Source organism: Rhineura floridana, chromosome 5, assembly GCF_030035675.1.
Source record: "Rhineura floridana isolate rRhiFlo1 chromosome 5, rRhiFlo1.hap2, whole genome shotgun sequence".
In the NCBI taxonomy this organism is placed as follows: Eukaryota; Metazoa; Chordata; class Lepidosauria; order Squamata; family Rhineuridae; genus Rhineura; species Rhineura floridana.
In genome coordinates, this window is record NC_084484.1 from 77056935 (window position 1) to 77072006 (window position 15072).

At 43.7% G+C, this 15072-nt stretch overlaps 1 protein-coding gene across 1 annotated transcript in view; it reads left to right on the forward strand.

Annotated features, from left to right (window-relative positions):
* RAI2 (retinoic acid induced 2) overlaps positions 1-4061 on the forward strand; it is a 56770-nt gene extending 52709 nt beyond the window's left edge. The window contains exon 2 of the mRNA XM_061627230.1: positions 1904-4061. Coding sequence (XP_061483214.1) covers positions 2009-3664 — 1656 coding nt within the window. The 5' untranslated portion in view covers positions 1904-2008 and the 3' untranslated portion in view covers positions 3665-4061. The remainder of the gene's footprint in view (positions 1-1903) is intronic.
* The last annotated feature ends 11011 nt before the right edge of the window (positions 4062-15072 follow it).

Genomic DNA, 15072 nt, shown 5'->3' on the forward strand with positions numbered 1-15072 from the left:
AAAAAAAACAAGTAGATCCTGTAAATTTGAGATCTGCTGTCTCCTGTTGCAGAATCTCATGGAAAATGTTATCATTAGTGAAAAGGCGATTATCCAAAAAACAGGGTGGTGTCATAGTGGCCATCTCTGTGTGTATCAATAAGTTCATTTGTGTTGTTATTGTCATCAATCCAAAAATACTCTCTCTTAAAAAGAAAACCAGAATTCAATTGCTCAGATAGACCTACGCTTTTTACTGGCTGCAGCAAAAGGAAGTGCAGGTAAGAACTCCTCTTCCTCCATCTGACAACCTAGAAATAAACACAGGAGGAACAAATGATCTTATGATACTTACATTGATGGGCACAGTGACTCAGGCTGCAGTCCTGAACCCACTAACTAGTGAGTAAGCCCCATTGAACACAGTGTGACTAATTTCTGAGTAAACATGCATAGAATTGTGCTGCAGGTGACACTTTCCTTATATGGAAATTGACTCATTGTCTTTTACCACTGGATGGTTCATGACAAATCTTTAAATCAAACCAGATTTTTTGTCAACTATTCATCAACCATATTTATTATGTAACCACCTGCTTTGTTGTGTAGTCATCTTTACAATGCAAATCCGGTTTTTTTACAAATGAAACAAATCCATCAATTACATGAATTACAATTATAATTCTAGTGAATTGCTTGTTGTGTGTTACATCTATTTAATGCAAAATTGTTTATGGGCTCCTTTGGAGGAAGGGTGGGATATAAATTTAATAAATAATAATATTCGTTGTACTTTTTTATACTTTTTTATACATTATTTTTGCTTGTTATTAGCCTTTTTTCTTTTTCTCACTACTTTAGAATAGTACTACAGAATTGATTTGATTGGTTAGGCTTGTGGCCTGCCATACTGTGAGAACCTGGCTCAGATTTACAATGTATTGACATAATGGTGATAAGCAAGGTTTGGTGCCAAAGGATATAAAATGTAAGGGGCAGATGGGAACAGAATCTAAAGATCCAAAGTTCTTAGCAAATAAGCAATACTTCTATAATTACTACTTGGATTCTGAAGTTCTGCATTAAGAAGCAGCCTTTTAAATAAGGAACATCTGATCATGCTAGTATCTGTGAGGGTGTGAAAACTTCCATGGCAAGACATTTGTGCTTAATGCCTTGAGGATGGGCATAATGTGTTCAAGTACATCCAAATCAGCTTTGATTTAAATTCTGTACATCTTTCTTAATACAGATGTCTATTTCTGTCATTGTATTATTCTGAAGAGACGTTACATTTTTAAATATGGCTTGGATGAAAAAACTGCAAAATGGACTCTGTGTGTGTCAGGCTCTGTGGTGCTGCTTCAGTGCAATCTTTAGACATATCACAAATGGTGTGCTTGGGTTGGCAGGCCTTAAGAGCTTGAAAGGCGCAAAGCGTGTGATTCTTTCAGTTAAACAGAAGCTTTCCAAGTCCAAGACTGCATCATTTTTATCATGAGTTATTTTTAGGGCACCCCAGATTGGGGCTGTTGTTGAGTGTAAACAGTGCAGCTGTTTCCCTGTGTCACATGATACCATTGTATGAAGCTTTGTTTAAAAGTATAAAATGAACAGTCTGAATTCTTGTTCTGCACTCTAGTGTTTTGTCTGTAGCTGCTTCAGTCCTTAAATTATCTTTGTTTATGGCTAACTTTAAGCTCCTCAGGACTCTTCATATAACACTCAGAGATGTATGTTGTGTATATGCATATATACAATACACACATATTCCTAGGACACAGTACCACAGAACTGGTTGGCCCCAAAGCGTGGAAACATTTAATGTTCTATTTTGGTGAGAGGTGCTCTTTAAAAAAGAGTTGCAAATATTATTTTAAGCAAGCAATTTATGCAGTGCTTAAAACATGTCTCTGTTTTTCAGGCCGGATAGTGTTGATGTGGATGCTTCGGGCTGCCCAGAGATTAATTGGATGCCAATGACAGCTATGTAAATTACAATTCTGCAAAGTCTCAGAAATCCTGTAAAATGGAGGAACTGTATAAGGACACACAAAACCTGCCCATGGATGTTACCAACTCACCCTCGGCTATGGCAAACAACAAGCTAGAAAATGGAGTTGCCCAGCTGATAACAGCAGAAGCATGGAATATCAATTCAGCAGACTTGATGAAGAAAGCACTTTCGCCACTAGTAACTGTCCCTGCTCCATCAATATTAACACCACCAGCAGAATCCCAAAGCGGGGTTGCTCTCAAGGTAGCTGCTACAGTGCTTCAGCCAATTTGTTTAGGGGACAGCCCAGTAGTTCTCCCAATACATCTCCAACTAGCAGGAAGCACCGCCCCTCAGACTGCTCCTAACAGTAACACTCCATATGTTATGACCACTCAAGGGCCAGTTCCACTGCCTGTCCTCTTAGAGCAACATGTATTTCAGCATTTAAATTCTCCATTGGTGTTACCACAGAGTTCCCCCTGTGCGGCCAACTCCATTCACAGCAACCTCTTCCAGGGCTGTTCTGCCCCAATTGGACAGCCACAACTATTGGATCAGAAACCATCTAATCCAGCTCAAGAGTCTGTCTTGCCTCCTGTGTTTCAGACACCAGGATTCGCTGCAGTTCTACAAGATCTCTTTCCCACACAAGGCGCCTTAGGTTCATCATCCTATCAGCCACCCCCCGACTGCTCTTCTGTCCCCCCACCACAGCCCTTCAGTTTCCCTTTATCTCCCCTGGTTCCCCCAGCCACACTCTTGGTACCGTACCCTGTGATAGTCCCTCTGCCAGTCCCTATCCCTATCCCTATCCCCATCCCAGTGCCCCATAGTGCTGAATCTAAGGCCAACGTGGACTGCCCTAAACCAGCTGCTTCATTTGTCTTGCATTCCTGCAAAGGCACCCAGACTCCCTTGGAGAAAGAAGAAACTAAACCATTTGATTTCATCCACCACAGGGAGCTTTCCCAACTGAATCGACACACTGTCATCAAGATGAGTAATGAGAATGAGGTCCTTGATCTGTCCATGAAAACAGCCCCTCTGCTCAAGGAAAATGAGAATTCCCAGCTCTCACCGGAAGACAGTGCTTTAGACCTATCATTTACTTCCTGTCGGAAGACGAGCAGCACAGAAGCAAGTAATATCAGTCGTTCTGGATCCATGATGGATGGCATTACTCAATCTGTGGTAGATAAACTCTCTAGTACTGCTTCGCCCTTTGTTCCTTCAAAACCTTATGAGGCCCCAGCAAAGGTTGAAAGCAGAGTGATCAGTAGCAGCTCATCAGAACTCCTGAGACAGCAGGCCAAGTGGCTGGTGGATCAGACTAATATAGCACCCTGTGAGCCCTCCACTGGCAGTAACATTGAGATTGTGAGCACTTCACAGACAGCCAAAGTGATAGTCTCTGTCAAAGATGCAGTACCTACCATTTTCTGTGGCAAGATTAAGGGCCTCTCAGGGGTTTCCACAAAAAACTTTTCCTTCAAAAGAGATATGCCCCAGGACTCAGTGTTGCAGTGTTATGATGTGAAGAACCAGCCGGAAGCCCGGGATACCGCAGAGGCTCTCAGGAAACCTATAAAAAACAGGAGTGTCAAGTTAAAGAAAATGAACTCACAGGAAATACATATTCTTCCAATCAAAAAGCAGCGGCTTGCGGCCTTTTTTCCAAGAAAGTAATTTATGAGGTTTTAGAATGTTTTAAGGTACAATTATTATAAATAAAGAGATGCACTTCATTTTAAATTACATTAAAACCTTAAACTATCTTTAAGTTATTTGGAGGTGGCGGACTGTGGGGTGGGGCGTGGAGGAGGAGTGGAGCGGGTGGGGGAACTGGACGTCTTCTCCCAGTACAATGGTATTTTTCCCCCTTATTACGTTCTAACTTTTCATTAAAACTAAATAAAAACAACATATTTTTCAAGTGGATTGCACATTTTGCAGCTTTAATGGAATATAATGAGTGAGTCAGAGGGGTAAGAGCTATTTTCACTGCCATGAAGTGCTTTGATGATGTAATTCTGAAAAATGGTGGGTAGAATGGAACTTTCAGAATAAATATTTGTATGTGCTAGTTTTGGTTGCAGTATTTTGTACTTTTTATAAATTTGCACTCGTGAAATGGAAGGGTTTGGCACAAGCCTGGAAACTGTATAGCAGATGCTTCTAATATTCATGAGTTGTTAAAATAATCCAAGCTAATTACCCAGTTTCACCCTTGGCACTCCTCCTCACATTTAGTAACGATGCAGTTTGCACTGTGTGAACTAAAACAAAATGAATGTTAATACCTGTTTTGCATAGTCCAACAAGTAAAAATCTTATACTAATCAGGTCTATTATAAGTTCCATTTAAAAGGATTATTTTGAGTCCTAATGATTGCCTAATGATGAGGAAAAGTTGCATTTCTTCCCTCCCCCCCACTTCCCTTCCTAAATATAGTCATATAGACCAAGGTAAGCAGACTTGTCCTTTTTCGCTAGAACTTTGGAATACAGTAGGGCCCCACTCATATGGCGGGTTACGTTCTGGACCCCCGCTGTAAAGCAAAAACTGCTGTAAAGCAGAACCCATTGAATAGAATGGTGCGTGATGCCCGAAAACTGCCGTAAAAGTAGAACAAGCACCGTATGAGTGGGGCTTTAGTCTAATTGAGACCACTGCATTAGCAAATCTCTGTAAAGCGGGGCCCTACTGTACACCAACAAGAGCTAGATGAAAAATGATGGTGTGGTGAGTTCTGTACACTTAGTTTTATGGAAGATAGTGCTTCTGAGCTAGGGAAGGACAAATCTATCCATTTCAGTTTTTTCTCAGTTTCTTATTTTTCCTACATTTGGTTTGCCAAATTTCCACAACGGTTTGCCTTAAAAAAAAGTCATCACAAGCATTTGTCATCGTTAGAGTACGTATGTGATTATTGTCATCATCATCCACTCTTCACCTTAAGGTCACAGGGCAGGTTAGAACAGTTTACAATACATCATTAAACACAACATCACTAAAAATAGAATAGGTCCTATAAATACACATTTTAGGTGTCAAAGGCCAGGGTAAAGAGGTGCGTCTTCAGCATTGTTGAAAACTATGCAGTAAAGTTGCCAGATGCACCTCTGTGGGGAGGGAGTTCCACAACTTAGTAGCTGCAATAGAAAATGTCCTCTCCCAGACCATCACCCCCCAAGCTTCTGAGAGCGGTGGAACTACCAAGAGGGCTCCTTGATTGCAACTTTGCCGAGTTACAAGGAACTTTCCCTAGTATAATGCATTTTGTATGCTGTTTTCACAAATATATGCATTTTATGCACACTTTCCCTTAATATATGTATGTTTATGCACATTTTTGGTTGGAGAACTGTATTCAAAAATTAGGAGAAGTATGAATTTCAAAGGATACATGTGTTTCAGTTTGTGTATTGTTTTAGTGAGTGTGAATTAGGAAGGTTCGCATTAAATGTCATCCCTCCCTCCCTCCCATTGTGCACATGATTAGCCCAATTTGTTTTCAAATTGATCCCACAGTCTATTCACACACACACACCTGCTTCTGGTTTTCCCCTAAACTTTCTTTATTTCAGCAATCTAATTTAGGGCAGTGGGAAGTGAGCCGTTTTGTTCTGCAATTCGTAAACGAGTGAGTATTAGACATTTTTGCCAATCTACTTCAAATCAGCCCAAGATCTACCAGTAGATCCTATCTTCTGCTCATCCCTAAGATACACATTGTTTTCTCAGGGCTTTACCATCATTTATGCAAATGAAAAAAGTAGAATGGAGAAATTGTATTTTTTTAAAGCATAAAAGTCATCCATACAAATGTGGGGAAACAAAATTAAAAGCAGGTTGGGTGACAGGTTGGATTTGTGTATGAGAAGTACTCTGCTTTTACAATGTACAAAGTTGCAACTGTTAGCAGGGACTGAAAAGCAGTCAAAGTATTTGGGCATCTTAAGTATGATATTCAAGCAGCAGGGCAGGATCCAGGAGGACACCCAATCTGTGGACCTGCTCCTTCAAGGGGAGTGCAACCCCATCCAGAACAGGTTGCAACCCCATCCCTGATGCAGTTTTTCCCTTGATCAGCAGTACTTCCGTCTTGTCAAGATTAAGTTTCAGCTTGTTAGCCCACATCCAGCCCTTCACAGCCTCCAGGCACCAATTTAGGATGAGCACTCCCTCCCTGCAATCAGGTGGTAGGGAGAGAGAGAGCCGAGTGTCATCAGCATATTGATGACATTGTACTCCAAATCTCCTGATGACCTCTCCTAGCAGTTTCATATAAATGTTAAAGAGCGTGGGAGACAGAATGGAACCTTGTGGTACCCCACAGGCCAACGGCCAGGGAGTTGAGCAGTAGTCTCCCAGCACCACTTTCTGGGTCCTGTCTGTCAGGTAGGGCCGGAGCCACTGTAAAACAGTGCCTCCCAATCCCATCCCAGCTAGACAGTCCAGGATACCATGGTCGATTGTATAGAAGGCTGCCGAGAGGTCCAGCAGCACCAACAGGGATGCACTCCCCCTGCCTGATGCCCAGCATAGGTCATCAAGCAGGGCGACCAAAGCAGTCTGGCCAGTAGAGTTCTTAGATTTGGTTTTGCTACTAGATACTCAGATGGTAGCCATAGCCAGGAGTGCTTTTGCTTATATCACAACCATACATGCACAAGTTAAATCTTTATTGGAATATTGTAATGCATTCGGGGGGGGGGAGAGTTCTTGAGGATTCCTTGGAAACTTTGGTTAGTGCAGAATCCTGCAGCAAGAATCATGATCACAACCCAAATATTGGGATCATGCTATTAGCTGCATTGGCCAGTCCAGTTCTGAGTGCAATTTGAGGTGCTGGTTATTACCTTTAAAGCCCTAAATAGCGTGGGATCAAGCTATTCAGACTACTACCTCCGACGTGAATCCACCTGGTTTTAAGAACTGTTGAGGAGGACCTCTTGATTGTGCCACTACCTCCTAAGGCACAGTTGGTGGCAATGTGGAAGAGGATTTTTTCTGGGGCAGTGCTGCCAATATGTGGACCTTCCTCCACCAAGGAAGGTGGACTAGCAGATAGAAAGTTGGTATTCTGCTGCCATCTAAAGGTGTATCTTTTTCAACAGGACTTTGGATCTTCTGCTTGTTAGATTAAGGTTCCTTGTTTTTCATTCTGACTCTTGGCTTTTTGCTGTTCTACTATAGTATGCTGTTTTGTTGTTTTTATCTTATTTTAATTGAACATAGATTTTGGCTGTTTTTAATTGCTTTGAATGTCTTTAATGAGGGAGAAAACGGATAGAAAATTTTGCAATAGCAGTAAATAATAATACAAAGGAATCAACATAGCTCCCTCTGTCAGTGACCATAGACATTTCTTTGCATATAAACTTAATGTAATACATTTAATTAGGCTGCAACTACCACAGATAATGCTCCCCCCTTTTTGTACTACTGTAATTTTTAAGAGTGTCATCACAGACCATAAATGCATTCAAGGCTGTATTAGTAACCAAAACAATTGCAGCATTTTGGGTGGTGAAGAGACTTGCAATCAGTTTTGCTTCTGCTTCCTCTGTGATACTGCAAAGGATAAAGGAATGCACCTGATGTGTTGCAAGTGTTGGGCTTGATTCCCACTGAAACCAGCATAGAATGCACGGCTCTGCTTCTCTATCTCCTGCTCCTTCAGCATTCTCTCACTCTTGCTATTCTGCTTTCCCTCTATTTCTTAAGGGACAAAGATCAGCAGAGGGGAGGGGCAGTGTGCCTTTTACAGGGGCTCTGGAGAGACTGCTTGCTTGAGAAAACATCTAGTAAATTATTGACGAACACATGGATCTCATTGGAGGGTCTTTTCTTGAAGGAGAGTATGGAAGCTGTAAAGCTGCCTTCTCAAGGTGTGCTGAAGGTGAGTCAAGCCCCAAGACCTATTTTTCAGGGAAGCCGAAAACATTTAAATGCTCAAGTTTGAAAATCTGAACTGGCATCTCCTTCTCCCTCCCCAGCAGTAAAAATTATGTATAATCTGTTTGTAAAGATAGATCAGGGATCGCCAACCGTTTTGGGCCCATAGGAACATCTGCAAACCAGAGAAACTGTTGTGGGCACCATTCACACACAACAGCCATGCGCACACAACCATGCATGCATGTTCATGCAGCACAACACTCCCTGAGCTTAGCAATTAAGCTTGAAAAATGTGCTTTCACTTTTTAAAAAGCCAAATTAGTGACTTTCTTAGAGTGCAGCTGGGGAGGCAAGACTTTTCCTTTCCTTCTACAATCTCCAGAAAGATCACCCCTGCATAATAATTAGGGTTGAAAAAAGTCTTCTATTATAGTGAGGGATGGGAGATTTTTTTGGTGGGGGGTGCAGATGGGGAGGTAAGGGGTAATCCTCCTCAGCTGTAACTCCCATCCCCATCTCCTCTGCTGTAAGTAGGTTTGAAAGAAGCCAGTAGAAGGTTTCTTTCAATACTCCTTGTGGTGAGGGGGCTGGTTTTAGCAGGAAGTCATATCTGGGGAGGGGAGAGTTAACTCTCCCCTTCCAAGTGGTAACACCCTTCACAATCTCCCCCATACTGCAATTAGGCTTGAGGGAAAAAGCCTTTATTGGCTACAACAGAAGGCTTCTTCCAAGCCTAATTGCAGGTAGGGGGAGGACCCCATGGGTGCCAAAGAAGGCCTCTAAGGGTGAATGTGTTCCCCCTGTGTTGGCAACCAACAGGATCAATGTATTTCTCTGAATGAAAAGCCCCATCCTCCACTGGTTTAGAAGGTTACCTATGAACCTATTGGCCTCTCACTGAAAAAGCTTCCTCAACACACCCTGCTGCCCTGGGCTCCTACTGGGAGGCAGGGCGGGATGTAAATCAAATATTAATTAAATAAATAAACACACAGACACACCTCTGAGGCTGGAGAAATGTCTTGGGATGGTCTGCACTATTGAGACATTTCAGGGTCAGAAAATAGGGACTCGCCTTTACCAATACAGAAGGGCCAATTCCAAATCCACACACCATGTATGTGTTACTGTGTTTCTAATCTTCATAACCTTATTCCACTAGTTAGTACTTTTTGGGTTTAAAAAAAATGAGGTGCCAGTACTTGATAAACGTACTGTGGGTTCCAGCACAACATGGCTAGCATGGGCAGCAAAAGAAAGAAAGAAAAAGAGGTGCAGGTACTCTACTGGTGGGTACTGTCACACACCAAAAAAGCCCTGCTAATAGTATATGATGGGACTAATTACTTGACTAGTTTGGGGATGGACAGTGTTCTGGCTGCTTGTTCAGTAGGGAGGGAAAAGCTTACAATAAACCCTGGATCAAGCTCCACTTGGCCAGGGAAAAAATAGTGAAGCTGTTCTCATTTTGTCATGGTTAAATATGGCAAGGCTCTATGTTTTCACTTCATACAGAGAAGATCACTTGGTTAAACTTGAGGAAGTATTTCATACATTTCCATACATATATTGTATACTAAGTCCTGCTGGATCAACTCAAAGGTCCATTTGATCCAGCATCCTGTTCGCACAGTGGCCAGCCAATGTCTTTAGGAGTCCACAAGCAGGACATGAATGCAACAACACTTTCCCCACTTGAGATTCCCACCAAAAATGATGTTCTGAGTAGGGATGGAAGGATCTATCAATTTTGTTCTCTCTGTTTCCCAGTCTTAAATTCAGTTCTCCATACTTCTGTAGTAGTTTGCAATTTAAAACAAACAGATCCTCATGAAAATTCTAAAGCATTTTTGTGCAAATTTCTCCTAAGACACATTTTTCTATGCAGTATTGACCATTACACATTTTTGTATGCTATTTTCACCAGTATATTCATTTTTATGCACACTTTCCCTTAATATATGCAGTTTTGTAAACATTGGTTGGAAAACTGCACTGTAAATTCGGGAGCAAATTTTAAAGGATGGCTGTGTTTCATTTTTCATGTTGTTTCAGAAAGTGCAAATTTGATCACCTTTAAACATAGACTGAAATGAATTTCTCCCCCATCCCTAATGCAGAGGCATACAGTGGAGGTAGAACACACATTTCTAGAGGCTAAGGCTGTCTAATCCTCTTTTAAAACTGTCCAAATTGATGGCCATCATTACATCTTGTGGGAGCGAATTCCATAGTTTAACTATGGGCTTTGTGAAGAAGTGCTTTCTTTTGTTGTCCTGAATTTTTCAACATTTAGCTTCACTGTATGACCCTGACTTCTGAGGGAGAAAAACCTATCCCTACATACTCCCCCAGTGCATAATCTTACACATCTCTGTTACGTTCCCCCTTTCTTGCCTTTTTCTAAACTAACAAGCTCCAGACGTAGTCTTTTGCAGCCAGTCAGGAAATGGTGAGACAAGGTGACGTATGGGTAAAGCAAAGGCCACATTTATTTTGATAAAGCTAATTAAGAGATTGATTATACAAAATGATCTGCAGAGATAAAACTGTGGGACAGAACTCTTAACCAATTGGGCGAGGGCACCCTGACATGGGAAAGGGGGTGGTCCAAACCCAGTTCCCTTCCCCCAGCCCCAACCCCACAGGGTGGTTAGGGAGGCCTTCCTGCTCCACCCCCTCCCAGAGCCTCACAACTTTGAGTGGGTGTTACAAGTTAGCCCCAGAGGTGAATGTTATCCTGTCAACAGGCCTCACCAAACCTCAGATCCCACCTTTCATGTTCAGGGGTGCCTAAGGGTGCTCTACCCCCTGTAAAATTCCCGCACATATCCGCCACAAAATGGAACAAGCCTCAGCTTAGTCCCTTTCCCCACCTGCAGCCAATAATTTCACACAGGGCACTCTGCAGATCAGTCAGAGACAGATCATTACCCAAATCAGACATATGAACACCATCTGGCTGGTAAAGATCAGCCCTGCCACACTTCACCTCTGGATGATGTATTACTTCGCCCTGCCAATTAGCAAGAGTGAGCTGGACTTCCCTATCTACTTTCTTTTGAGCCTTTTTCAGGCTCTGTCAATTCCCACCCTCCAAACCCTCTAAAAGAGGATGTTGGGCCAAACAATCAAGGTCCCAGGCCATCTATGTATGACCTCAAACTCCAAGCAACCCTGTGTGATGAGGGCCTTACCCTTCAACAACCCCAGATCATTGCCTCCCAAATGTATAACCAAAACGTGAGGAGGGTGCTGCCCCAACGAAGGGTCAAAAACGTTTGGTAGGAGGTGTTCCTACAGCATGCCACATCTACCCAGTCACTGGACTGAAGTGCAAAGGCTGAGCCCCAACTGGGTTCTGTGCCTGGTCTGCGACATCTTCCTCTTGGCCCAGAACCCCATGCTGTGGCCAATTATGAGTACCTTGACTCTCTCCAGCATCCTCCAACCTGTTAAAAAAGAAGCAACAATTAACAAGTCACTCACTAGCGCAACATTCAATGAGGGCCCTCGACTGGCCTCACATAAGCTCAGAAAGCCCCATATCACCAGCACTCCACTGTCTGTATATCAGTGCTCCCTTGGGCTAAGCCCAAGTTAGCCACAGTAGAAGCCACACCAATTCTGAAGGAATGTGTGCCAAACTGCTCAGGATCAAGACCCAAACCTGATAAGGCCCGTCTGGTGATGGTCAAAAATTGAAACTTAGTGAAAGACTAACCATCCTGATGACAAAAGAGTGGCCCTTCAAACTGGCCATTAAACCCAGTGCCCGGACTGAGCACAACCCCTCCACAGGGGAAGAGGCCACAAAGTGATGACTGTCCTTCTGGCCAGTCTTGGACATGTGTAGCCAGATCCGAACACTGCTGTCACCTGTCATAACATCACCTGCCTGCAAAGCCTGACCAGACCTGTCATTCCTAGAAAAAGTATCTCACCCTTATGAAAAGCCCCCAAAGAACAGTTACAGCAACAGCATGAAACAAAACATCCTCCTAGCTGAAACTACATAAAGACCCCCAAAGCCCATAAAGACCCAACAAATAGCTGATGAAATAGGGCAACGGGTGTTGAGCATAAGAGGATGGACACTGGTCCACCTCTCAAGCATTTAGCCAAAACCCCAAAATCCACTAACTTACCCCTGATAGTCTTCGCAGAAAGGCCCTACACAAAATTCCACCAGCTGGTCTACAGGGATAGGCCAAAGGAGTGGATACCCCTCGTTTATACGAAAAACGCTGAATTCCCTACCTGATCTTAAATAAGAGGTTCTTGTGCTGGTGGCAAGGGAGAGCATTATGGCCTTCTCAGTTTCAAGCTGCCAAGTTCCCACAGTGCCACTGGCATTGGCTCTGGGTAAAGTCTGGCCAAAGGGGCCAACTTCCCAAAACACAACATCTGATGGTGGGAAAGAGTATCAGCCATGCCACTGTCCAGGCCAGGAACATGGTGAGCAAGAAAAAGAGTATTAAATCTAAGGCACTGAGTCATAAAAGCGTGCATCAAAACCATTACTCTAGGATTCCTAGAAGTAAGGGAATTGATAACATGCACCATGGCCTGGTTATCACACCAAAAATGAACCACAGAGTTAGCTGATTCATCTGCCCGCAGATAAAACATTGTAGAGAAGAACTCTAAAGTCAAATCCCTCATGATGCAGCCTCAGCCCATGCCACCAGCTATGCCTTGGTACACAGCTATCCCGAAAAATGACCCCAAAACCCAGAGCACTAGAGGCATCAGATTTAATTTGTGCCTCTGCCTCCAACAATAAGTACTCCCCCCAAAAGTAAACTCCATTCAACTGATCTAAAAATTGAGCCCAAACTAACAAATCTTCCTTCATATCCCAGGTAACCCTAACCCTATGACGAGGTCTGCTGAGGCTTTTTATCAGATCACAAATGCTGCGAAGGAACTCCCTGCCGGGGGCTATAACCCTACAAGCACAATTTAAATACCCTACTAACTCCAGAAGCTCCCTAAGCACCCAACATGCTAGCAGCCCTACGCTTCAGTTCTACCCAACCTTGCTGTTGGCAAATGGCAAGCCTGTGCCACTGAGTCAAGCTTAGTTCCCCAAACGGTAAGCACAGCTGCAAGGCCCTCAGTTTTCCCCTTGGCCAAAGGCACCCCCAGCTCAGCAGCTACATGTCCAAATGCAGACATAAGCTGAAAACACTGCTGTGAACTAGTGGGTCTGGCAAAAAGAAAATCATCAAGAGAATGAACTACTGCACTAGAGCTAGCCCACTTCCTGAGAGCCCATTCAAACGAATGTACTAAAGTGCTCAGAAGCTGGACATGAAATAGAACACCCCAGGGGCAGTGCTTGATCTACAAAAAATAAACCCCGGCAGATCAAAGTCCAAAGGGTGGACTGGCAGGAGGCGAAATGCTGACTTGATATCACACTTTCCCATGAGAGTGCCAGGGCCAAAACACCACACCATAACAACTGCACTATCAAAGGAACACTGAACACAAATAGGGATCGCATCATCATCATTTGTCTTGTCCCCTAGGGTAAGACAGATAATGAATGAGGAGATACTGCCAACGATCTATCTTAGGAACAATGCCCAAAGGAAGTAGCCTCAAAGTGGGCATAGACTTCAGATTCCCAGACATGCGGGCCTATTCTCCCCAACAACTGGAATCCTGAAACAATAACAAAATCCCCCACCCCAAGTCAACTGTATCAGCCCGCTTAGGGTACTGACGGAGCAAAGGCTGCCCTCCAGATCTGGGTTTTTTCCCTTTCTGTGAACCCCTAAATCCCTGAGCTCTAGAGCAACTGGTGAAGGGATGGGAGCCAGCACAGATGGAACACTCATGTCTAAATTTACATGGGTTCCTGTTACAGATGTCCTTAGTATTGAACTCCCAACAGAGCAGGCAGGGTTGAACCCCCTGCCCTGTTGACCCACGGGAAGGCGCCAGTGCGGGAGACTTACCCAACAAATGCCTACTGTCAGGCCTATCCCTTTGAACAGGGCGAGCGACTGCAAAATTCCAGGTCCTTCCTGTCCCACTTCAAATTCAAATCAACTGCCGCCCTCATCTAAAGGATTCATTGTATGTCAGCAACACTGACCATAAATTCAATGTGAGCCCTGAAAATAATATCCAGGTATTTCACCAAAGTGGAAGCCACTGCTGCCACTGAAGCAAGATCCTGATGTAAATCAGAAACCCTGCCAGCCAATTACCCCAAGTCCTATCAACCTTCTTCTTAAATTTCTCGTTGTCCCTCTCCTCCTGCTTATCCTTGTCCTTCTGTTCAGGCTCCCAATAGAGCAAGGAAAAGACATCTACGTATTCATCTTTCCAAATATGCTCCTTGGTTGCCAGTGATATATGAGCCCCCAAAGGAGCAGATGTCTCACCAAATGGAATTGCTTCGGCCTGAACAGAAGACAAAGCCACCCCTGCAAACTGAGTGGCTGCCCACAGGTCACCATACCAGCTTACATGCCTCCCACACAGGCTGCTGGAAGGAAGGATAAACACCTCGCCCTTGCATAGTAGGCATTGCTCTGCATAAGCAGGGTAAGGCCATCCCTAACCTGCTCCCCAAGGCATAAAACATGAGCCCAAGCCAGGCCACCCAGGAAAGCCCCAAGACTGACCCCGGGGAAGGGACTAACATAACTCATCCAAAGCCAGTTAACAACAGTCTCCACCCCTGGAGTCCCCATAGCCACAGGTTCCACATCAGGTACCGTAATCACCGGAGCAAACTGACCAGATGAGCGTTTCAAGGCAGCTAAATGGTCTGAAACAGCATTCTAATCAGTATCACCAATTACCTTTTTATCCTCCTTACTCTGAACCGCTTTGGCCCTCTTTTGTCTACCCTCTGAAGATTGTCATTTCAATTTCTGCAAGGATTCATATCAGGGCCCTCATCATCCGATGATGAAGCCACCTGCTGTGCACTAAGCTATCGCTGAGCAGGGCACTTTGGGGTTTTCTTCCTTTTGGGACCACCCTTGCCTTCCTTAGGAGACATGATAAACAAAGCAAAGAAGCCCTCCGGGCTACCAATCCACACAGAATTACGTGAGATCTATTGTATTATTACTGCTACTGCTGCTAAACTTTACCACTTGATTGTATAAAGCCTCCAAGTGGCGCAGACGTATAACCTTAACTACAAAGGCCAAATCAACTG